General features: G+C 42.8%; 1 protein-coding gene and 1 long non-coding RNA gene across 4 annotated transcripts in view; one reads left to right on the top strand and one right to left on the bottom strand.

The window, feature by feature from the left end:
* cdh23 (cadherin-related 23) overlaps window positions 1–23795 on the bottom strand; it is a 187738-nt gene that overhangs the window by 80659 nt on the left and 83284 nt on the right. For all 3 annotated transcript variants that reach the window (XM_030070567.1, XM_030070566.1, XM_030070565.1), the window contains 4 exons: window positions 17840–17952; window positions 15449–15637; window positions 10087–10236; window positions 8385–8543 (listed from right to left, as the gene is read on the bottom strand). In XM_030070567.1, the coding sequence (XP_029926427.1) occupies window positions 8385–8543; window positions 10087–10236; window positions 15449–15637; window positions 17840–17952 (611 nt within the window). The remainder of the gene's footprint in view (window positions 1–8384; window positions 8544–10086; window positions 10237–15448; window positions 15638–17839; window positions 17953–23795) is intronic.
* LOC115372565 (uncharacterized) lies at window positions 788–21311 on the top strand. Its single transcript, XR_003929460.1, has 3 exons — window positions 788–919; window positions 15753–15755; window positions 21300–21311. It is a non-coding gene; the product is annotated as an uncharacterized LOC115372565 (long non-coding RNA).

Genomic DNA, 23795 nt, shown 5'->3' with positions numbered 1-23795 from the left:
ACTCAGACAGCTTGCAAGAGATATTCCGCAGTGGTATTACTTGTGTGGTTACAAAGCTAGTATATAATGATGTGAGGAGAGAGAGAGAGAGAGAGAGAGAGAGAGAGAGAGAGAGGGATTGTAGACAGAAGCTGGAGATACAGTTTGAACTGCCAGTGAAACGCCTTGACAATGAGCACTGTGTGGCTGGTGGGTTGACTTTTTTTCAACAGGCCTTCATCCTCCCCTTGCCTAAATCTCTCACTCGATGTCTCCGTCCTGAACAATTAAGGACTGAGATTAACACGACAAGACAAGGGATGATGCAAAGGAAGATGAGGAGGACACTGGGGAGAAAGTTAACACACTGAATGTCAGCGAGAAGACACTGCATGGGTGTGCTTGTCACCTATGGTTATAATTTGTTGACCATTTCATCATAAAATGTGAATGCAGAGTGAATGTTGCATACAGTAACCTATACATGATAAAGTCAAATGTGAGCCAATGCAAAACCATGCAAAAGGGTTTATACGGAAAATGCATATAGCTGCAGGTTCAGAGGATGAATACAGTTTTAGTTTGACTGTTTAACACCTAACCCACACCACAAATGACATTGCACAAACACTGCCCATCATTACCCAAACACATTGCACGTCATAGTCACTAAAAATGGGAACTAGTCCTCTTGCAGAATGGCGGTTAATTTTGCACCTATTTCAAAAATGAGTGAGCACCTATCTGTGGTAGGTAGCTTACTTTCATTTAAATTATTTGCAATTTCCACCGATGCGTCTTCGTTCAGGTCTTTGTAACATGTGCTGGAAACATCAGAGGCACATGCTTCTCTGCGGCCAAGATAAGCCTCTCTTTGTCCATCTTTGCAGCACACAGTGTGAACAACATGCAAGTTCTATGCAGTTTCCAGCCAATGCCAGTGCTTGGAGGCTTGGCACATCTGTGACATGTTACTGAAACAGCAACACAACCATTTTTTTTTTTTCTAACCCGAAGCACAGCTGCTCGCTTCTCTTATACTTCCTGTATGGACATTTTCACTAACCCTCTATCTACTATTTCTATTATCTATTTCAAACTATTTAAAATATTAAGCTATCTAAACAGAACCATCTTTAGCCTTACAGGCAACTTACATTTAACATTAAGTAGTTTAAAAGCCTGTCTAAGCCTGTCTCTGCCTGCAGCTCTGCAGCGTAGAGATGCAGTGTTTGCTCTCATTTTCTCAAAATTTAAATTTGATCAGTGGTGTCTGAGTTATTGGAAATGACATATGGAAGAAAGAACAAACAATGTAGCACCACCTTGGGCTGAACAATGCAATTGCGAAATTGCTGGAAAGCAGTGAGATGCATCATTTCCCCAATTTTTGTCCAAATCCGATCAGTGGTGTCTGAGATATTATGTGATGAATGGAGAAATTAACCGGCAAACAAAGAAATGAACAGATGGAGATCGATCCTGGAGTCCTCCGCAATCACATTTCTCCAGAGAGCTGATATCAACCCACCCCACAGCACTCTGGGAATATTGAGTCTCCGGTCCCTCCGTTGCGGCTGTCCTGCCCACCTATCACACCCCACCTCACAATGTCAGGACACCCATAATAAGTGCTCCATTATTAACTCCACGCAGCTTCCACTGGCAAGAGAGAGCCAGGCCTCGCCCTTTTTATTACAATAATGAATTATAATTACTATTGCAACTTCCCCCGTAAAGGCCTGCCTAAAAATCTGGTGTTGATGCAACATCCTCCTCTCAGTAATTTATAACATTCCACCAGAGGCATTTATCATTGCGCCTTAGCCCTGAAACACGCAGCATCTGCATGGAGCCCATAAAAGGCACTGGGGGGAACAAGACAGTGGTAAAACAAGCTTGGTTTATGCCACCTGGACTCCCTGACTGACTACTTGTGTACACACCCACAGGTGATAATGTATATGTATGCTTCTGGTCTAATCAGTGTCGACATGGCAGACAGATCTGTGCTTCAAGATGAATGCTATCGCATAAATGAGCCATCATCACTAAGTTAAAGATAAGAAGAGGGAAGGGTGCAGGCAAAAAGTACTTCTACTGTATATGCATATTATACATGCATATATTCTCGTTCCCCCAGAATACACACTTATATACACAGAGTTATAGTAAGAAAGCGTGGAAGTGAGAAAAAATGAGAAAGGGAGGCAGAGAAACGGTGCAACACCTGAAAACCATTAGCGATGTGATGGTGAAAACAGAGAGACACTGAAAAAAAAAAAAAAACACAACAACAACAACAACTGAGGGCATGCAATTAATAAGAAATGAAAGAAGGCAAATGCTCAGAAGTCCAAAGAGAGAAACACAGAGTGATTGTACTGATATGAGCAGCTGTCTGAAGTCTCCAGGGTAGGGAAGAGACAGAGAAAGAGAGCGCGAGAGAGAGAAAGGGACCCGGACACAGAGTAAATCACAATAAATATTTATAATGATAAGTAATGCTGCAGACCATAAATATTAAACAGCTGCCGCCTGTGTGCATGTGTGTGTATGCACGTGTGTGTGTGTGTGTGTGTGCATGTGTGTGTTTGCATGTTGAGCAAAAGTGTCCATGGGGAATGCAAGAGCGGACACTGAGAAATGCACTGACTAAGGTTGTACATAAGCTTTGATCAGATGAACTATGAATATTAACCCAAACAAAGCATTTCAACTGCATTATCGGATTGCTTGTTTGGCACTTCTTAAAACCACTGGGAACAGCACCGTAACCAATATGCATAACATCAATTAGCATAAGTATTAAGAATTATATAAACATCATGCAAGACCCACCCTCTTTATACAGTATACAGACCACCTTCTTCAGCGTTATTAATATACATGACTGCAAAAAACATTTTCATGGTCAGAGAACCTGCAAAAAACAGCTTTTTGCACATCATTACCTCATTGTGAAAGCCAAACTACCATCAGCTTCATTTTTATTGGAAAAATTTTGTTGATCCCCTCTGCTATTGCACCTCAGCTGCTTAAGCTAAAAGCACATAATTTTTTTTTTTTTTTTTTTTTTTTTGTCTCATTCATGATAAATTCATTCATATGAAGCTGTGGAGCAAAGAACAACTCCGAAAGAGCTCTGTGAAAACACAAAGCCCCTTCATCGCCAAATGTACGTGTGAATAGCGTGCATCAGCTTAAAGCTAATCCACCAGGGCTGGCGCCGTTGCACCATAAGCATCCTTTATAACTGTTTTCTGATCTGATTTGAGATGTTAAAACCTCATGTTTGCCTCACATCTTACAGGAATGACAACGGCAATTATGAATGGCCCAACTCTTACACTTCAAGTCTTTGTCGCCTTTCAAAAGATGCTATACGGGGTGCAATGATTTTGGGAAGTTTTAATAAATTGAGTATCATAGGTAGCAGTAGTGTTAGAGGTTGTAGATGAACTCACACTCTTGATAAGAGGGATAAAGAGCAGTTGGAGGAGGTGGAAGTGAATCTGGGCCAGAGTGTATAAAATATTTGGGATGCCTGTTCTCTCCATAAAACATTGACTTCAGCTATGAAATCTGCATCACTTAAGAGGGGGGGGGGGATGTAGATGAAGGCAAAGAGATGGATGAAAAGGATTTCTACAGTTTGACATGAGTCAGACATGGAACGTGTGAAAGGGTACAGCGAGGCCCCCAGCATAATCTGTTCACTCTGTGCATATTTTAGCGAGCAAAAATGACCAATCAGAACAGAGGTGAGCTACAACACAGCGAGCGTTCATAAGGTCAACCTGGGCTTTTGGTGCTACAACATCACTTGGCTGCCACCTGTTGCACCTCACAGCAAGGGTACAAAGTTAAATATGTCGCTAGTACCAGCCTTCATATTATACTGCCTTGGGGTTTTCACTGCAGTGAAATCCAGCATTAATGGGTGAGACTGGTGCCTATCTGAGAGACAAAACACAAAAACAAAATACAAAAGAAGGCTGAGCATTAGCTGGGGCTCGGGGCAAGCCCACATGTCAAGCCATAGCCAGCAGCCCTTCCCAGACATTTCAGGAACCCCAGAGGCAATGTCTCGCAAGCTGATCAAATAACCATTAAAAACACCGCTCCTGAATGCAAAATGACAAAGTCTAGCACTAGAAATGCAGAGAGATGCTATGCCTGCACCACACCACACGCTGCTCTGATATCTCTCTTGTCTTGGCACGTTGCTAACTTTGATATCACGCCTTCACCATCACCATTCTCCATTCACCAATTTGGAAAAAATAAATAATAGCAATGGTCCCACCTTTGAATCTAGCTGGAAAAAAAACGTATCACTGTGACACATAAGAAACGTACATCCATCCGTTGCATTTGGCACAAGTGTAAATTTCTGAGCCTTAGCAAAGTAGGAATACACTAAACGTCCTGCAATATTTATCACAGGTAGTTTTTTGAGGGGCTCATGTATTCATAATGTCACAGTCAATACTTCCTCTTTGCTAAGAATAATACAATTCCTGCAGTCAGTGAGTGATACAACACACAACACCGGGGATAACAGGCGAGTAACCTACGCTGATTCATGGCAGCGTGTTGATTAATTTTCCGCACAGAGATGCCTGCCATCCAAGCTAGTTTGACCTCGCTTTCTTTTACAACATATAGTCACAGAGGGATTCATTTGATATTAATGTATAATACAAAGTATTATGCGTACAAGTGGGATATCATGCCCCTTTATCATCCTTCCAATCCCAATCCCACTGCTGCCTACAGAGTACGAAGCAGAGGCCCAGAGGTCTGATGGATTTACATGGACGTCTCGGTCTGCCTTGCCTCAGGCTTTATATAAAATAATTTATACAATATAATGATGCAGTGCCCAGTCCAAAATAAATACCTCATTGTTCACACAGACAACAGCGAGGCGTCAGTCATTTGTTTGAACAGACTGCAGCATGTAAATAAATAACAGCCTCAACTATTAATTGGATCAGAACAGTTGTAAACTACAGTCTAAATTACTAATGAACTAAATTATGACAGGCCCACGTGCAGGAGGTTAATGCATGCACACACATACACATACACACACACACACACACACGCACACACACACACACGTGTGCAGAGATGATAATTTTAGACATATTAGACAGAAAGTGCTTGCTATGACTTTCCCTGGCTTTTAGGCATGTCTACACCTTAAGGGAGTTCAGGGAGGCAGAGGTGATTGTGTGAGTGTGCATTTGTGCAATGCACTTGTGAACAGATATATATATGTGTGTGTGTGTGTGTGTGTGTGTGTGTGTGTGTGTGTCATTTTTCAGCTTTAAAGCCGAGCTAGCTCTAACAGGTATTAATGGAGCTGAGAAGGGGAAACATCTGTTTAATCAGTGTGCGTGTGGGTGACTCCAGTGACAACACAGTGTGTGCGTGCGTGTGTGTGTGTGCGTGTGTGTGTGTGTGTGTGTCAGAGAGAGAGAAGGCAGGTCAGAATATCCAAGGCCCTCATCTAACAGTGCATATACGGGTGCTGCCATCCATGCCAGTTCAGTCCTCGCTGAGCGCCTTCACATCTCATTCTATTTACACCCCATTCGCTTTCTACAGGCTGCAATCAGGATTCCACGGCTGGCCGTACGCTCCAGCGCAAGCCCAACATCAGCCAGACTTATCGGGTATTAGATTGCCCTGCAATCTCCATTTCATGAGCACCCAGTCTATAAACACTATTGATTTTCACAGTGTGCTTTTGCACTTGTATCTAGTGGATAGTAGGCGTGCTGTCACAGGAATGAATGGTAATGAATAATAATGCTGACTTATGGGAAGCTGGCCGGAGATTGTTCCGCTCCGCTTAATCTACTGGCTGTTAGTCAGGACAGGGAGGGTGACCTCTGATCCATGGCAGGACTCAAAGACGATGGGGTTGAGCGGCCTCAAGGACACAAGAATCAGGAGAAACAACAAAGGTCACCAGACCTGAAGGGAACAAATCCGATGCAAACCTGACATACGAGTTTTCGCTAATAATTCTTAAGCCCTACTCAATCAGGATTAGTTTTACTGGAAACTTCACTTGGCATCCGTAATATTAATCCAGCACAAATCTGCTCTATCTGTCATTTCTTACAAGTCTGTTGAGGAAGACATCCAGAGCAATTTATCTACTGTTGTTTGGCCAACTGATAAGAGCAATCCACTTCGAATTGGCATCGCTGCAGTCTTTGAATGTGTTGCCTTTTTGGCAAATGGTAGATAAGTGGAAATGTAAAATATGACACATTAAATCAGAGGCAATTTGAGGGTAATCACAAAGATCCTGGAATTATACAAACAGCACATGAAAATTAAATTGCACAATCTCCAAAGAAAAACCCCAGCTGAAGTTTTGTGCTTTCATACCAATACCGATACTCCCTATACCTTCATGTTGGAAATCGATTCTGACCTGCCTCAGATTAAACACAGCACAGATTAAGGGCCACCTGTCTCTGTGGCTGCAACGCCGTCCGTGTGAGCAGGAAAGAATGACCAGCACCACTTTCTCAGCTCACATCTGTCACACCTCTCCTTTGATTTATGTGCATCAAAGATTAGGTAAGTGTGGTTAAATCATCTAAAAATGTGCAGATAGCTATGCACTGTTTTTTATTCATTCTTTTTTTTTTCATTCTTTTGGTTTCTCTGCTTGCTTGCCCCTGTCTCTCCCTATTGTTCTGATCGGCGTCCGCTTTGCACACCCATTAATTAATTCCCTTATCGGAGTGCTATAGCCTTATGTAATACAGGCCTGCACTGAAGGCTGGTAATCTTCAGATGTATATATTTTCAGCTGTTTTGCTAATTATTTGATCAAAGCCATGTAGGGCCGATTAAATTCATTAATTCATTGATTCATTCCTCCTCTTAGCAACGTGTCGGTGGTTCATAACACCACTGCACCTCTTCCAGTTTCCTTTAACCTTTGCTGTGATGTGATGTACACTGTTTGACCTTGTCATGGTTAAAGAGGCTTAATTGCTGCGCTGATACACATTCAGATTTAATTATCAGAGATGATGATTTGTTAATGTGATATTAGAATATTATTTGAGACTATACTGTAATGCGTATCGCTGTACTATCCCTTTGTTTCAGAAACCATACGTAACATGCAACGTTCATATTCGAGACAGCTCTGCTCAGCTCTGACTCTGTGTCAAGGAAACCACAGTATCCTGTACCTCTGTAACCCCAAGACTGCAAAAACAACCCAAATAAACTTTCAGTCTATTGCCTCATGCTTTCTAATGGAGCCCCTCAAGTCATAGGCGTTTACATTAACTTCCATAATTCAAAGCTGAGCAGACAACGATGTTTCTGCACAGCTTTAGTGTTCATTTTAACCTGCATGGCGGAGCAGATGGGTGAGATTTGCCAGATTAGGGCAATTTAGATAGTATCAAGTAAGTCATCATAACTTAGACAAAACCGACTTTCAAAACCTGTGTGTCCCAGTTTTCAGGTCCTCATAGTGCTGCTTCATTTGAAAAACACCTATCTAAATAGACAAAAACAAACACAACGTATTTTTTTTTTTTTTTTTTTTTAATTATATGCTCCAGCTTTAGACTGAATCAGCATGCTGATGTTGAAGAGGGAGCTAAGAACTAACCAGAGTAGTTAGTTAACTAAAATTAAACTAAAAAAACAAAACTAGGTGTGAAAAACATTGTCATTCGTTGAAATAAAAATGCAAATTAGACTATAGAAAAAAAACTAAGTGAAACAATATGATGTACCTACAAAACAAACTCAACTAAAATGAAAAAAAATATACAGAAAATTGTCAATTTGGTCAAATTTGTCAACAACAAACAAGAATGAGGAGGCGTTGGTGCTGGGTTTTACTGAGATTGGGATGTTGACATGAGAAAGTGTTGTTTTTGTATTATAATACTTATTCTGAACTTCTTAAATCTCGCCCCTGACAAGTACCCCCCATATTACAATCAATCAATCAATCAATCAATCAATAAAACTAATACAGAAACTAATAAAAACTAAACATTTTTAAACAATAAAAACTAAGCTGAAATGAGCAAATCCACTCTGAAATCTGACTGAAACTAAACTGAACTGATTGCAAAAATTAAAAATGAAATCAAAACAATAAAAATACAACAGTACAATAACTCTGGATCAGAGACAGGCCTGTGTATTTCTTGGTGCAGTGTAATAAAAATGCAGCATTTCAGTACCATGCGCCTCACTGGGTTCATTTCTGTTCCAGAGTCACCATAAACTCCATTTGTTATAATTCAGTTTAGAAATAAACACAAAAATCCGCTCAGAGTAATTTATCACATGTACAGCTATGTAAATACCGTCTGGTGCTTCCTTATGGTACTCACCATGATGCGGAGCAGCGACGTGCCCCTGGGTGTGTTTTCGGGAAGGCTGATGTTGTACAGTGGTTTGCTGAAGATGGGTCGGTTATCATTTTCGTTTATCAGTTCGATGAAGACGCGGGCGAAACCCACGTGGTCCGACATGGACTCGTTGGCGTAGAGCTGGGGAGAGAAAGGGACTTTGACTTCAATCTGCCACTTGCAACAAGTGTGAGGAGTATTGTAGCCTTTGTTATTGCAATACAGTCACAGCACAAGGAGCTTTCACATTAGGTGAGTGACAAATAAATACATAATATCCTATTTTTTAGGCGTTACTGTGACTAAAAATTGAATCATGTCTTGCCACTGACTTGAAGCAGCTACAATCACACTTTCAACTGACTTGTTCTCGATTCGGAGATCTTGGACTACATACCGAGCGGGGCACCCTCTGCCTCTGTAAACGACTCCGGGTAAATTGAGGTGACAAAATATCAATTTCACTGTTCAAACAAGTCTGCGGAGCTGAAAAAGTGATATAGCGCCGGCCCGACTGAGCCTCATGTCCAAACAAATAAAAACAAGTTGCAGAAACATAATGAAGCTACATTCGATCATGGCGGTTAGAAATCAGTCTTGGAGTTCATTCAAGGACAGGCTGTCAGATCCACAGTTAAGAAGAGGAGGGTTGTGTCGGTTCTTTGTCGGTGTAAGAGCATCCATACAAGACTGCCTTCACTTATTCTACTGTGAGTTCATTCATGCTGATGATGTTTCAGACATTCAATGGATCTCCGGCTAGACGAGTTGCTGTGTAACTATTATCCACATTTATATGTGGCAACAGATGGATTCCTACAAGTATTTGATTATTTCATTCATACATAAATTCCTTTTCAGGGATGCAAGAGGCTGGAGCCTATCCCATAATGCAATGGGTCTAAGGCAGGGAAACACTCTGGACACACTGCCAGATCTTCTGAGGACCAACACGTACAGACTGACAGCCACATTCACACCCATGGGCAACCGAGAATCAAGGCTTGAGCATTATCCAGAATTTAGCATCACAATATTGTCCAGTCAAAATACCGTATTTCCCCAATTAATCGCCTGGGCGTTTAATACGCAAAATCAACTTGGACCCCAGGCATTTAAAAGAACCAGGCGGCTATTCGCTGCAGGCCTTTATTTATTTTGACACAGGCCTGCACCAGGCCATTATTGTGATGAAAATACTGTCCAACATATTTACAGTCGGTCGATTTAAGATTACGGTACACCCTTTTTTCTAACGTTAGCTAGCGCTCTTATTTTGACAGAAAACGGAAGTGCTGCACAGTTATTGCACGGCTAACTGTTTACCTTATTTTCTGCAAAAATAAGGTGAATAGCCTTATTTTGGGTTACCTCAATATAATGCAGATAATCGCCCCAGCGGTTATTCGGGCGGGCGTTTAATACGCAAAATGGGTGCAGACCCCAGGCGTTTATAAGAACCAGGTGGCTATTTGCGGCCGGGCGATTATTTGGTGAAATAAGTCCAAAGTCTGGGTCCTTCTTCCTGCAAGCTTGGAGCGCTAACCACTGAGCCGCTGTGCTGCTCTTGAGTTCCTTGATTATTTGTGTAAACTATAACTGACTCTACATGATTCAGTCAAGTCATTTAAAAATGTGCAGGTGTACAGAGTGTAAGCATATTCAAAACAAGCTTAAAACTTACAGAGAAGCTGTAGCTTCGGATTTTCTCATAGTCCAGCGTCATGGCCACCCTCATCCTGATGTCAGCTCGCCCCTGCACCGCCGTAGGGGAGATGGTGAAATGATCTGAATTGTTCCCTGTCAGAAACACCTGGAACATGCTGTTCACCCCCTGCCAGAGGAGGAAACAGGAAGAGGAGGGGGATGAAGGGAGAAGGAGAAGGAGAACATGGGGGTAGAGTGGAGGAAGGTGAGTTGAGAGTGTTAGCCCGGGTGGTGATAAATCTCTCTGTTAAACTAATCAGTGACAAATGAAGAAGATAATATAGTTTTAATAAAGCGTTATTGTGAGAGTTTTTATGATAAACTACTGGACAAAACTTCCACAACTGTGAGGTAGAGACACAGCTCCGAGAGTCATGCTGAAAAATGTGAATTTAGATTTGCATTTTTAGATGTTGGCCTTTAACAGATGTTCTTATTCCACGAAACTTAAAATGCAAGCAACTGAAAACTGTGAAATATCATCAGAATAAACTTAAAATCCAACACAATGAACACTGCAAGTAAATATCAAGACAATAAGACACCACTTCATGCGAATAAAGATATAATGTGAGAGAGAACAGGTGGGAAAATGAGACGTATAGGGCTTTAATGTGCTTTCACATTTTATTTAGATTGTGCCACAAAATGCGGCATCTGTTTTGTAGTTTCACAAGCCTGTCATGTTATTAGTCATCTTGAATTTTGCTGTCTGTCTCTGTTGTCAACAACTTGTGAAACAGTAACAGTAATACAGTAACGCTACTGGAAAAGCTCGCTGTCCTCAGCAAATATGTGAATAGCCCCTGTATATTTACGAATACAGTATCAAAATAAAAATATGCATGCCCGTTCTTTCCACATTGCAGCTGCTATCCTGATGCGGCTGCTGATCATGAAGCCTGAGCAGGGAAGCCACAATCAATACCAGTCACACATGTATTCAACTCTTATCAGTCCCATGAGTTTCTTTTAGTGTTATCTCCACATCTTTTCTCAACAATTCACCCATATCCTTCACGATCTTTCTACACAGTCGCCTGGCTCTCTACCTGTAATCTATCTTTTCTCTCCCTCTTTCCAAAACTCTGTTCCATCCTGTCATTCACATGTGGGGGTCAGAGGTCAGATCGTATCGAGATGACACCCTACTTTTTTCAGCTCTGCACACGCACGCCACACCACGGCATCACCGGTGACCAAGACTCGCCACATTACAAACTGTGTTTTACCATCCACATCCAATTATAAAGCCCCTATTCCTATTTATACGCAAATCCATTTGCTGGTGAAACAGCTTGTAACGACAGCAGGGACGATTGATCCACAAAGAGAAAATTGTTTCAGGGTTCAATAAACATTTGACCTAGAGTGCTGCGTTTTGCAAGGGAAGGAGGAAAAGAAATGCAGGTGAGCAGGGGAAAAAAAAAAAAACAACAACAACACTGTGGTAAAATGAATATGACAAGATTAGACTACAAAACAGAGCTCATAATCAGATTATAGTGTGTAACCACAGGTTCATCTCGTCTCATCTGAATTCTCTTTTATCTCCACCACCATAAAGCCTGCATCACATTGCTTAACATTATGCAAATTGTAAATGGCCATTTGAGTGCAACATGGAGTAAATCCCCATGCATTGCCCACAGAGCAGTAAAGTGTAGGAGGCTTACCCAGCCAGCGAATAAGGCTGAAAACATGCACTTTAATCATCATAGTATGTTTTTTTTTTTTTTCTTAGATGAAAATGACTCAGTGGAGAAATAATGGCGCGCCGAAGACGGGATGACGTGATCCCCGATGACAGCCCATGACCATCTGTCTCAATTCAGATACACATGTCGAGGTTTGTTTCTAGTTCGCCACATGTATCAAAGGCCTTGTTAGACGACGTTAGTGTGAAGTTCAAACTCGGGTGTTCGTCGTCACAAATGCACGCTGCACGGCCGAGCTTTGTTCAAACCCGCAGAACTTTATTTTGAATGCTAGCAGAGATCCCTAGGTTTCCAAAGATAACAAATATGTCATGCTGAATTACAGGGCAACACGTGTAAAACGATGCGCACGTCATCTCGATATTTTCTATTTGATTTAATGGTGCACTCATAAAACAATGTCATCTTGGATTTGAATATTTCACTCAGTGTGAGTGTGATGTAGCTTCAATGAAGCATCACAACCAGCAGATACAGAATATATATGTGACACTGTTGTGCAATATAGAAAAAAATGGTATAGTGTGGCTGTGATGCATGACACCTTAAATCAAATACAAACCCTAGTAGAAACAAAAAATAGTTCTCACTTTTCAAAGTTTCATCTAATGTCAAAGGTTTTTATAGAAATCAATGAAAAAACTTCTGCACCCTTGTAAATCTATTTTTTTTTTTTTTTTTTTTTAGAGCAAGTGTGTCAAAGAAAAGGCACATAGAAATCATAAAGAGGGGGCGGCACACTGTCTGAAAGTTGCAACTTATTAAACAAGACAACATTTCAATCTATTTGGGATCGTCCTCAGGTCTGTCATTGCAGTAAAACCTGGAAAATCTAATGAGGCAAGTCCGAACCTCCTCTCCTCGCCTCCTCCTGCCTGTGTCCAAAGGCATGATGGGCAGATTTAAACCAAATCAAGGTCAGAGTGACATCACAACTCTGAGAAGCCTGTGGCCCTCTTCGACAGCAAAGAAAGAAAGAAAAAAAAAAAATCCTTTGCATCATGATATATCAGCTCCGAGGCGGCCAATCACGTCGCCATTGTGGCAGACAGAGGAAGACGAGTGAGGTGGTCCATTGGCATTATGCTGGCGGTTGAAATAGCCCCCTTGTTTTTGTTTTCATCTCTGGGAGAACCATTCTGTCTGATGACTCCTATTTAAAAGACCATCCAATATGCAGGGATGTCACCTCAAACTGCCCATAAACGTAATTGCCCGTCCATTTGCTTCTGCCTTTAGAAGCCCCCAATAAAAGCGCCCTGTCAGATACGACTGCCACAAAGTTTAGTGACGAGTTCCAGCAGAAAAAAGTTTTATAGACGCTAGCCAAGCAGAAGAGGATATGAAGACGGAGACAGAGAGTGGTAACTACCACTTGTATCGTACTCAAAGAAATGAAACGTCTCTCCCAATAATCCCTTACACATGGAAAAAGTGAGATTACACTACAGGTGTAGTGGAGTGTGAATGAGCGTGTGTATTGGCATTGACGTACGGGTTTAAAGGATCAAAACAACAATAGAAAACTGCCAAACAAAAAAAAAATCTCATAAATTTTACTCCTTGGATTTGAAGTTTACATGAGGTTGCAGTAGCACAGTTATAAGCTGCAATGCAAGATTCAGTGTACGTGCATTTTGTATGACTCGCAGACAAAAATGCTTTGCGGTTGAAATTTTTTGCCTGAAATCCTGCTTCTTTGAGCCCTTCCTGAAGCATTTTCTGCTATGATGGACAGGTAGTGAACTGCGGCAAGCGAGAAGGGCTTGCTAATGGAATGGCCCAGCAGGACTGCTTTCTAATTCAGCGTCTATAGTAGATCTGGCTAAATCGATCTCTCAGACGTACAGTAGCCGTGCCTCCATTTGCTGTGAGCCCCAGAGAAAGCTGTGAAATGAGACGGCGAGGGGACCGCGTAGGGTTAAGCAGCAAAGCGCCTGCCTGGATTGAGCACTACTTCCCCTGGTAGTGGAAAAAAGCTAGTGTACAGCGGCACCTCTTATCGCAAGCCAGGTGTTTGGGGTCGTCACCCCGCCTCCATGCAGCAGCGCTCCCACAGTATTCCCATCCCTGCCTCGCTGTGGCAATGCCGACAGGAGCAAACACTCCCTCCCCGGCATGAATAAACAGACCTGCTGCTAAATACCCTCACTATCTCTCGTTCAAGTTTTCTCTCTCTCCCTCCTCTGCCTCTCTCTCTGTCTCTTCCTACCTCACAAGTCAGTTTGACTTCTGCTTTTATGCCATTAGTTAGACTACTTTCTGCTCCTCTCTTCTTGCCTCTCCGAGTTCCCTCTGCCCCCACCTCTCCTCTCCCCTCGCCTTACTCCCTCCCCGCATCTCTTGCCTCCTCTCGCTCTCTGTCTCTCCTCTCCCCTCCCTCCATCTTTTTTCCTATCCACTTGACTTGCAGTTATCTGTCAAATTCCACCCTGGCGGCTGCTGTGCCTGAATCAATCAGAGTTGACTAGCTTTCGGCTTATCTGCACCCTAGGTGATTGATTTTCCTCGTTAGGTATAATTTGATGCTCTATCCCATCTCTTCCAGAGCAAATTAAATTGTAGTCGAGTCGAATGTGCTGGTCTTGGGCTGCATGAGTGAGTATGAGTGCATGTGAGAGAGAGAGAGAGAGAGAGAGAGAGAGAGTGCGAAAGTGAGAGAAAAAAGTGTGTGGATGAGGTCTGAGTGTGTGTGTGTGTGTGTGATTGTGGGCCACCACAGTAGGTTGCTAGATGCAGCTAATGGGAAGTGGCAGACACGGTGTAAAACTAAAGCACACTGTTGATCAGGGTGACAGTGCGCGCGCACACACACACACACGCACGCACACACACACTCAAATATACACGCACGCACGCCTGCACACAGCCAATGAAGTGATTTCTACAACAGTGACACCAAATATAAATAGGTTCATAGAGTTGCTCTTTCTGGCGGCTGCTTTTGCAAACAAGATAAATCTAAACCTGCAATTTCAAAGACAAAATAGTACACTTATTACTTACTATCTGTCACACACTGTCAGTGCTTGTATTAAGACCAAATTAATTTGAATTGTAATTAAGTTAAAAAAAAAAAAAAAAAAAAGTCTTCCAGTTGACTGAAATAAATTACCAGGGCAACACTGGGGTGATCATTTATACTAATTCAGAAACTGGTGTTCACAATAAAAAATACTGTGTACAGTTTCTCCGGAAAAGTGCAGTCGGGATTTTTCTAATGGCAGAGGGAGCGTACAAGTGTGTTCCTGACCTTTATTCCTTTATTGATGGCTCCTGTCAAAATCACACCCCAGTATCTGAGCCATCGCCTCGGTGCCTACGAAACACAAATGTTTCCCTATCGTGTCTTTATTTATACCGTCTGGGTTAAAGGCTGAGTTGTGATGGCAGCACAGCAGCCTGGAGACAGACTGCCGCATCACCGAAAGGTCAAAGGTTCAGTGCAACGGCCGTGAGCCTGTCGGGGCGTCCTTGAGCGAGAAAATGAGCTCCCGCGTGCTCAATCACGGTAAGTCATCCCGGACGGGGGGGGGGGGCATCAGCTAAATACAAGAACTTGTACATGTAAACTTAACAGCTGGCGGATAATGTGTCTCCCCACGCCACGGCTCGACCCACCTCGTCCTTATCCTCGGCCTGGATGAAGAGGGGCAGGGCGAAGCCGACCTGCGCCAGCTCGGTGATTCGGACGCGGTACTCGGAGCTGTTGAACTTCGGGGCGTTGTCGTTCTTGTCAATCAGCAAGATGGTGAAGGTGGTCATGACTGTGGCCTCCGACGGCGTCCGATCATCATTCAACTCTGTCCCCTGGTGGAGAGGGTGGAGAGGGAGAGAGAGAGAGAGCGGCGAAGGGAGGGAGAGATAGAGCGATGGGTGATGCGAGATGCATTTCATTGCACTGAAAATGTCATCTTGGATGGAGGCAGTCAGCACACAATCTCAGCCAGGTATTTACAGCTGTTCATTTATTGGATCAAAAGGTGGACAGACAGACTCAAAGCAATAATAGAAATAGGCTCAAAGTGAGGCCAAGAGAGGGCCACAATGCACACACACACACACACAGACACACATACACATATACACAATAAGATTTGGGAGAAAGGTGTCCCATTGAAAAGACACAATTACACACTCTTTCTCTTTCTGCCTGTCAAAGATGTGACGGCCCTGAAAATGAAAAAAAAGGGAGACAGACAGATAGGAATGGGCAGCTGTGGTCTTTTATTGATGGAGGGACGTCGCAGGCAATAGGGGAGCAGGCAGGAACAACATGCTGGTCCCGGGTAATCGGGTAGTTTAGCCTATCTCGTCCCGACGCCGCTGAATCATTTGACCTCCACCTCCACACACTCAGCACTACCTAAGCTGCCTGAAGTTGAGAAATTAGGTGTATTACTATGGCACTCTGCAATCAATAGCAGTACCACCTAAGAAAGCAGAAGCAAGAGAGAGAAAAAGAAAATGTGGGGGGAAAAATCCATATCTTATAAATACATTTTTGGGGGGCCTTTTTTTTTTGTTTTCAGCACTTTCGCTTATTCTACTTTTCTTCTTTGTAATCATTGATTTCAATTAAGAAGATAGACTGAGACTGGAATATTTAGCTGGAATCCCTTTTATACACAACTAAGCTGCAGCCATATCTCTGCGGTCTTTGGATTTTCAAAGAAAAACAAGATACAGACTACTTTTTTTCTGGGCGATAAATTACAGGCGAATGAATGAATAAATGAGCGCCAGTGAAGTTCTTGAAGGCCATTTATTGTGCAGCACAGGTGCAAAAGCGTTGGCTTGACAAGCCATCAAAATCCACTATATAACGTGGCACTTACACCGAGAAACTGGGCCTTTGATCACAAATGCTTTTACATTCACTGCCACTTGGAAATCCATTTCATGCACCCTCTCAGACCCAGTGGGCACCATTTGCCGTGCAAAAGTGGAGGAGAAGAGATGGGGTGAAAAAAAAAAAAAAGGCGGAGGAGGGGACGAAGTGGGCAGGTTGAGGCGGGGTGAGAGGGCAAGATTGTCATGCTAAAAGGCCAAGAAAGATAAAGGTAAGCTTAGCGCAGGGACAGAGGGATAGAGGAGCGCACCTGCCTCAGAGAGAAGAAAAAGAAAGCGAGAAAGGAACAAAGGATTCTTCACTATGAAGAGGAACTCTAAATCCTCCTCTCTCATCTTCTCCTCCTCCGCTCCTCCTGTCCCGCTTTGCTGTCCCTGTTCACTAAACATGAGGCTCTAAAAAAAAAAATCAGACTTGCCTTAATCGCCGAGTGCAATAAATATAATTGAACTGGCCACATTAGCTCAGAGACGCGCCGACAGCACTGCAGAAAATCTCTTGGCCTCGTCTCGTTCAGTCTCATCTTCAGTGTTCAAATTTTATTTTATTTTTTTTAAAACGAGTGCAAACATCTTACAATGAGAGGAGATAATCCCTCTTGTTTCCAGTGCTAATTAACATGTTTCCAGAATTTCAATGAACAAAGTCATTTTCTTGATACCAGTGGGCTGATCTGCCTCATTCTGTCTGAAACAAACAAACAAAAAAAAATCCCTAAAATAAGTGAAACTGCACTGGAAGAAAGTGGGATTATCTCATCCCACTGGCAGATTTTTTTCCCATTTGTTTTAAAGGGGTACTACGGAAAATTCACAAGGGTTGAATCAGCTGACAAAAAGCGTGGCATAAGCATCAAATTACACTCTTATTCTACGCTTTTTCTCAACTGAATTGAAACTGTCTGCACTTAAATCCAGTTCACCTTTAAGACAAAACAACATTTTAAGACTCATTTTTTTTTTTTTTTTTTGCAGAGTACCAATACTGACACGCATAGCAGCAGAGGATCTCTCATTTATCCGCCGTTTAGAAAATCATATCTATCCCACCAGCATGGATGATAAGGGCTGAAATCCTTCATTTAGCAGTTCCTGGACATTCTGGGAAAAAAAAAAAAAAAGAGAGCACACTGATGCAATAGCCCCGCTTCCCTCTCTCACCTTGACAGTGAGTGTGAATCCTGCTGAGTAGAGCGGGTTTTCTCTGTCCAGGTGGCCATTCACTGTCAGGGACCCGCTGATGTAGTCCAGGGCAAAGACGCTATTGGTGTTCCCTGGATGGACAAAACGGGGAGGGAGAGACAGAGATAAAGAAGTTGGAGGGGGGACAAACGAACCTGATCTGGTGAATAATTCAACATAACCCCTGGGATGCAGTGGGAGATGGCGATGGTGAGCTATGTGCATGTCTCGATATCATGCAATATGGATACTGGCTTTCAATATGCGGTCTATGCAGTCTTTCTACCTGCCTTGGGCCAGCCCATCACCTCCACCCTGGCCCCTCGCTGCCTACCTTGCATCCCTCTGTTTTATCCGTCACTGTCTCCCCCACTTCCATTTCTCCTATTTCTCCTTCAGCCTTCCCTCCTCTCCCCTGCTTCATCAGGGTTAGTGTCAATTCATTTTCACTCCATGTATACCAATTACGGTCAAATAAAAAATCTAGATTTATAAAAGCTGTGAAATGAGAGCTGAAACTGCAATTTCCACTGTGATGGTGAAGTCAAAACACTCAGTTTAAGTTGGTTGATCCGTTAGTTAGTCTGGATTTTATTTCAAAACAAGTGAGTCAGAATCGCTTTAATTTGCAAAATGGAACATATGAAGAAAGAATTCGTCCTGCTCAGTTGGTACGGACGCATTTCAAGATATTTACACACTGTTGTAAGGCCGTTACACTGTGACTGTGGAATCCACGAAGAGAATCCCAGGTTTGGCCACTAAAACATTTTTAAAAATTTCCAAACAGATGAAACGATTTTATTTAATTCCAGTTCAGTGTCCCCTTTTACTTGCAAAATATATATTTCAAAATATGCCAAGATAAGGACAGAACAATCCACTTGTTTCAAGATTACTGTGTTCCCAAAAATTGTTGAAACAAGTCGAGCAGGACTGTGAAAGTACCTTTTTTTCTGAAGCCTTGTTTAAACACTGAGATAACGCTGAGTGCAAAACTGAACGACTTGTCACAACATTGTTTGCAGTTTCCCTGCTACCTGCTCTTTAAATATTTCTGTGTTTGCAGAGGCTTTATTGTCCCCCACCAGTGACATCACTCCACAAGCACTCGTCACTTACATTAACTGTGTTATGATATACGCACTCCTGTTACGGAGGAGTATTTCAAATTACGAGCACTGCACCAATCTCATTAACAACTCTGTGAATGAAGCTGCCCAAGTTCAAGTGAGCCCACTGTACTCTGCACTCACTTCACTTCAATTACACAGGTTAACATATTAGACTGAGACCCTCGTGAGACCCCCTCTCATATTTCCTTATTCCCTCTCTTCAAATTACCCCCATCTCTTTAACGCTCCCACCTCTCTCACTCTCTTCTTTGAATCTCTCTTTCTCTCTCTCTCCTTCTGTATCTTTTCTCTGTCTTTGTCTCTCTTAGGCAGCATGTGGCTGCAGATCTCGCCTGCTAATTACAAACAGCAGATGGAGACAGCAAACGAACAAACACACCTTAACGCCCTCGCCTCTCCACCTTCAGGGTCCACCCACCTTCCTCTCCCTCCTCCCTCCGCTACCCTTCCTCTCCCAACCCTCGCTACACACACACACACACACACGCATGGTCACATCCTCCCTCCTGTCCTCTCCCCCCTCTCCCTGCCTCACAGCTATAATGTCATCAAAGTAGTCCTTCATTATTCTAAATTAGACATGACAAATCATTTCTCCTGCGAACACACTCTACGTCTTCGTGATTCAATTGAGATTCTTCCTGTCTGCTACATGTGTTATAAGAGGCTTGGTGAGTCTCGCCTGCAATCTGCTGATAGTGGCTGTTCATATATGTGAACGGTATCGAAGCAATCTACTCAGTGGAGAGCAAACAACGGAGTAGACAGGCATGAGAGAGCTCTGAAACAGGAAAGTTTACCCAGAACTAATTCAATTATGCCTTACCGAAATGGGCAGCTCCCACCAGCTGACAGCGCACCATTTATTCTCCCACCTACCATGAGGATGGCACAGCGTTAGGCGGGATGATGTTGGAGTTCAAACGCGGGTTCAAGTTTATTTATAGCCCTTAATCACTGTTTACAGTCTCAAAGGGCTTCACAGGCCCACGGTTTGTAGGAAACAAAACGACACCCTGTGAACTGAACCACTCATAGCCGGCAAGAATCATCTTCCGAAAGAACACAAAAGCCAAAAGAGAAAAAAAGGAAGATAACTCAGGAAAAAAATGGAGGATATCTTGGGGGAAGATCACAGAGAGAGGGAACCCCCTTCTGTGCCAGCCAGGGGTACAGTGGGTTTTGCTAAAATGATGAGCAAACACAGTCTGTTCCATGGCGATGTAAGCAGGAGATGCGTCGTTCATCAAGAATAACGCAGAGAGGTAGTGGAGCAATAACCAGAAAATAACCTCATGTTTTTTGGGTTTTTTTTTTGGTTTTATGCAGGACAAAAGGTAGAAAAAAGACCATTCACTCACATACTGAAAATTAAATGTTACGATGGTTTCATTAATTGCACAGTGGTGCCAAGCAGTCAGTACAATTATGAAATAACACATCATATCATGTTTTGTCAAAGTTTCATCAGCAGTGGCCAAGATAATGAATGTGACACACAGATAATGAAACAGAGGTTTTAAAAATGCCGTAACAGAGCAACGAGACGCACAGTTCCTCAAAGTTCTGTCAAAATATCTGATTGTATCCAAAATGTTGTGGTTGATTTGTCTACTCCATCCTTTTCTTAGTAGTACTAGTAGTTGTAGAAGTAATATTTTTTTATATACCTGCAATACCTTTAGGCTATATGTGCAAAAAAGGCAATTCTATTCATTTGTGCACTGCAAATCTAGCATTGCGGTAAATTCTGCCACTTTTAAGGCAGACCAGCTAATGTGGACCCTCCAATAAATAAATAAATAAATAAATAAATAAATAAAGGCTTCTTTGCAGGATATAAAGGCCACGGTGTCACAAGAAGTTTTACAGTATTCTCCGGTGACTATCAATATGCGAAAGCAATCTAAACTGCAAATGAAAATGACAGTGACGCTACAGAAACAGAAGACTGCTAATAAGTTGAATGAGTAAGTGACAGCCAGTGCAGCCAATGACATTCATGGAAGCTCCATTCAGCCCTGCCATATTTATAAAGCTGCACCCCTCGGAGCCCTGAGCGGCACTTTGGCTCCGGCAGACTGTGGGATTAAGAATCACTCCTCTTCAGATAGTCTGTAGTAATAGCTGAGATCTGAACTCGCAGAAATAGGTTAGGGTAGTAAGTCTACTCTGCACAATGTCCAGGGTCAACAGATTAACCCCTGCCTGTGTTCCCCACTCCCTACTTGCAGCTCCCTATTATTGCCCTGTACCGGGCCGAGACTGGAGAGGAGGGAAGCTGCAGGAGGAAGAGTGAAGAGGAGCTGCAGAGGAGAGGAGGCAGGCTAGGAGAGAGAGTCTTGTCCTCAGGTAATTAGTCTGGAATGAGGCCAAGAGGTAGATAGAGAGAGGAAGGCAGAAGGGACGAAGCTGCTGCTGCTGCTAATATTCAGCTTGCATAGTCCACTTAATTATGGAAAGGGAGAAGAGCGTGTGTCTGGGAATATGGTGTTGTTTCCGCATAGCTGACGCTCTGAAGACCATACATAATAACGGCAATAAAACAAGCGAATGTATTGACCAGAGTTCTTATTAGCACTGTACTTAGTGAACTTGATGTAGTGATGCAGAAAGAACATTTCTGAGCAACAAAGAAAGTAAAACTTCCAGGGACAGGAAAGAAAATGAGACCGAGGATCAATAAAAAGTTTGAATTGTACCTTGGTGAAAAAAGATGTCACCAGGTAATCAGTGTAACGATCCTGACATAACTGCTTGGGCAATGGTGTTTATTAGCGTCGCCTAAGAAACTACCCTGTGTATCAGTGTGTCATTGTAAGGATGAAAATGGAGAAAATGTCAGGGTGAAGCCCAAGTGAAAATAAGCTGACTAATGAAATGTGTGACTATTGTCTTTTGCAAAGTTTTTTTTTTTTGGTTAACTTTGTAGGACTGGGGTGGTAGGTGTGGGGGTGATGTTGATAGTGGAGGATGGTGGGGGGGTTGAGAGTAGAGTGCATCAGGCACTTAGACCCACTCAGTGTGGGCATCATGCCTCTAAATTGGTTTGTCAGCTCCATTGGCCTGACTAGAATGCCAATCTCCTCCAACAGCCGCTTCTTGCCTGCACGACTGGGCACTCACCTGGCTGAGCAACTAGTGGCTGAGCGTATACACACACACACACACACTTACACACTTATACACACACACACACACACACACCCACACCCACACACACACACACATTCCTGCAAAACCACACAAGTGCTATATTATAATGCACGTGTGCACGGAGGTGGCAGATTGCAGGGTCTACACTACACATGCATTGGGCTTATGCATGTGTGTGTGTGTAAAGGTGCTTTGATTCACTACTTCAGGTTCCACAGAACAGGTTTCTACCTCAACTCTGCAATGTGTCAAGCTTGGCTAGGGAGGAAGATTGAAATTATACAGAATGACTCCCGGGTCCCATTGAGAAAAAATATATTTATATTCTAATTGCTGATAGAAAGTGCTTTCGACTGATCTGCCAGGACACTGTGATTAGGCCCCAAGGGGGGTGAAAGTTGTGCTGCAGATGCACACACATGCATGTGCATGTGTACACACACACACACACACACACACACACACACACACACACACACACAAACTAACTGAACTAACAAATGCACACTCATTTCTATTTGAAATTCATATCGGTTGCGTATGTGCGTAGCTGTGTAGATGTTCCATTCCTTCTTCAATTCAAAGTTCATAAAGTGGATGCTATGTGTGTGTGTGTGTGTGTGCGTGTGTGAGACTGTGTATGTGTGCATATGTGTGTGTCAGAGTGCATGTGGTGCTAACTGGCAGGGTTTGATTCTATGATGTGAAACCCTGCAGGATTGGCCGTGCTCTCACATTACCGACAGTAGTGGACTGGAAAATGAGAAAACACGGCATGATTTTGACAAGTGTGGAACACACACTCATCTGCATGCACACACATATGTGCTCACACATACACAGGCACACAAAGAAATATGTGCTCAAGCACACACACAAACACACTTTCCTTGTGGTTGCAAATTCAGTGTGTGCACACTTGCTAAAATTGGAATTACAATATATTAGTAATCCACATACATTTCTTGGGGTATAAATTTCATATTACACACTGATAAACACATTTAAATTCTTGTATCATGAACAGTTGAGAGAGGGATCATTTAGGGAGAACAGTTTCCTCATTGAAATTCTCCTCTCCACTTGCAAAGAGCAAAAGAGTGAGAGTGAGAATAAAACAGAGATTGAGAGAAAGAGAAGTAGAGAGGCTGGAGATAGGGCAGACTGAGTGCACTGAGTCGCAAAAGTGGAAAACATACATGTGTTGTTATTATGTGGCGACTGCACGCGAGGACAGAAGAAAGAAGGCATCTGATCTGATGAGTTCAATCAGGCGTGCGACAAGTGGATGACAATGACTTTCTCACAGCAATGAGCTTTTGAGGACAGCCCAAGCAGGAGTTCTCCAAGTGTAATCGCCATGACTAAGCCAGTGACAACTGTTTTCTCTAGTTTGTGACAACACCATGGGGGCGCTGGAACATTCTAGTAATGTGATATGGCACGCAGCCAATGCTCACAGTCTCCAGGCTAAGATTTTGTGTACTTTGCTAAATGTACACAAATTAGTGTCACTTTTAAGGATTACGCCTACAGGCAAATCATGTTGATGATGAGGTTTTAGTTATTGTCTTCAAACTATGCTCACATCTGTAAGACTAAATGAACAGGTTCTCACATGCACACACTTGCTTCTGTGCGCG

The sequence above is a fragment of the Myripristis murdjan genome, chromosome 15 (assembly GCF_902150065.1).
Source record: "Myripristis murdjan chromosome 15, fMyrMur1.1, whole genome shotgun sequence".
Taxonomy (NCBI): domain Eukaryota; kingdom Metazoa; phylum Chordata; class Actinopteri; order Holocentriformes; family Holocentridae; genus Myripristis; species Myripristis murdjan.
The sequence above is the reverse complement of the archived record's forward strand: the minus strand, read 5'-3'. Positions and strand labels throughout refer to the sequence as shown.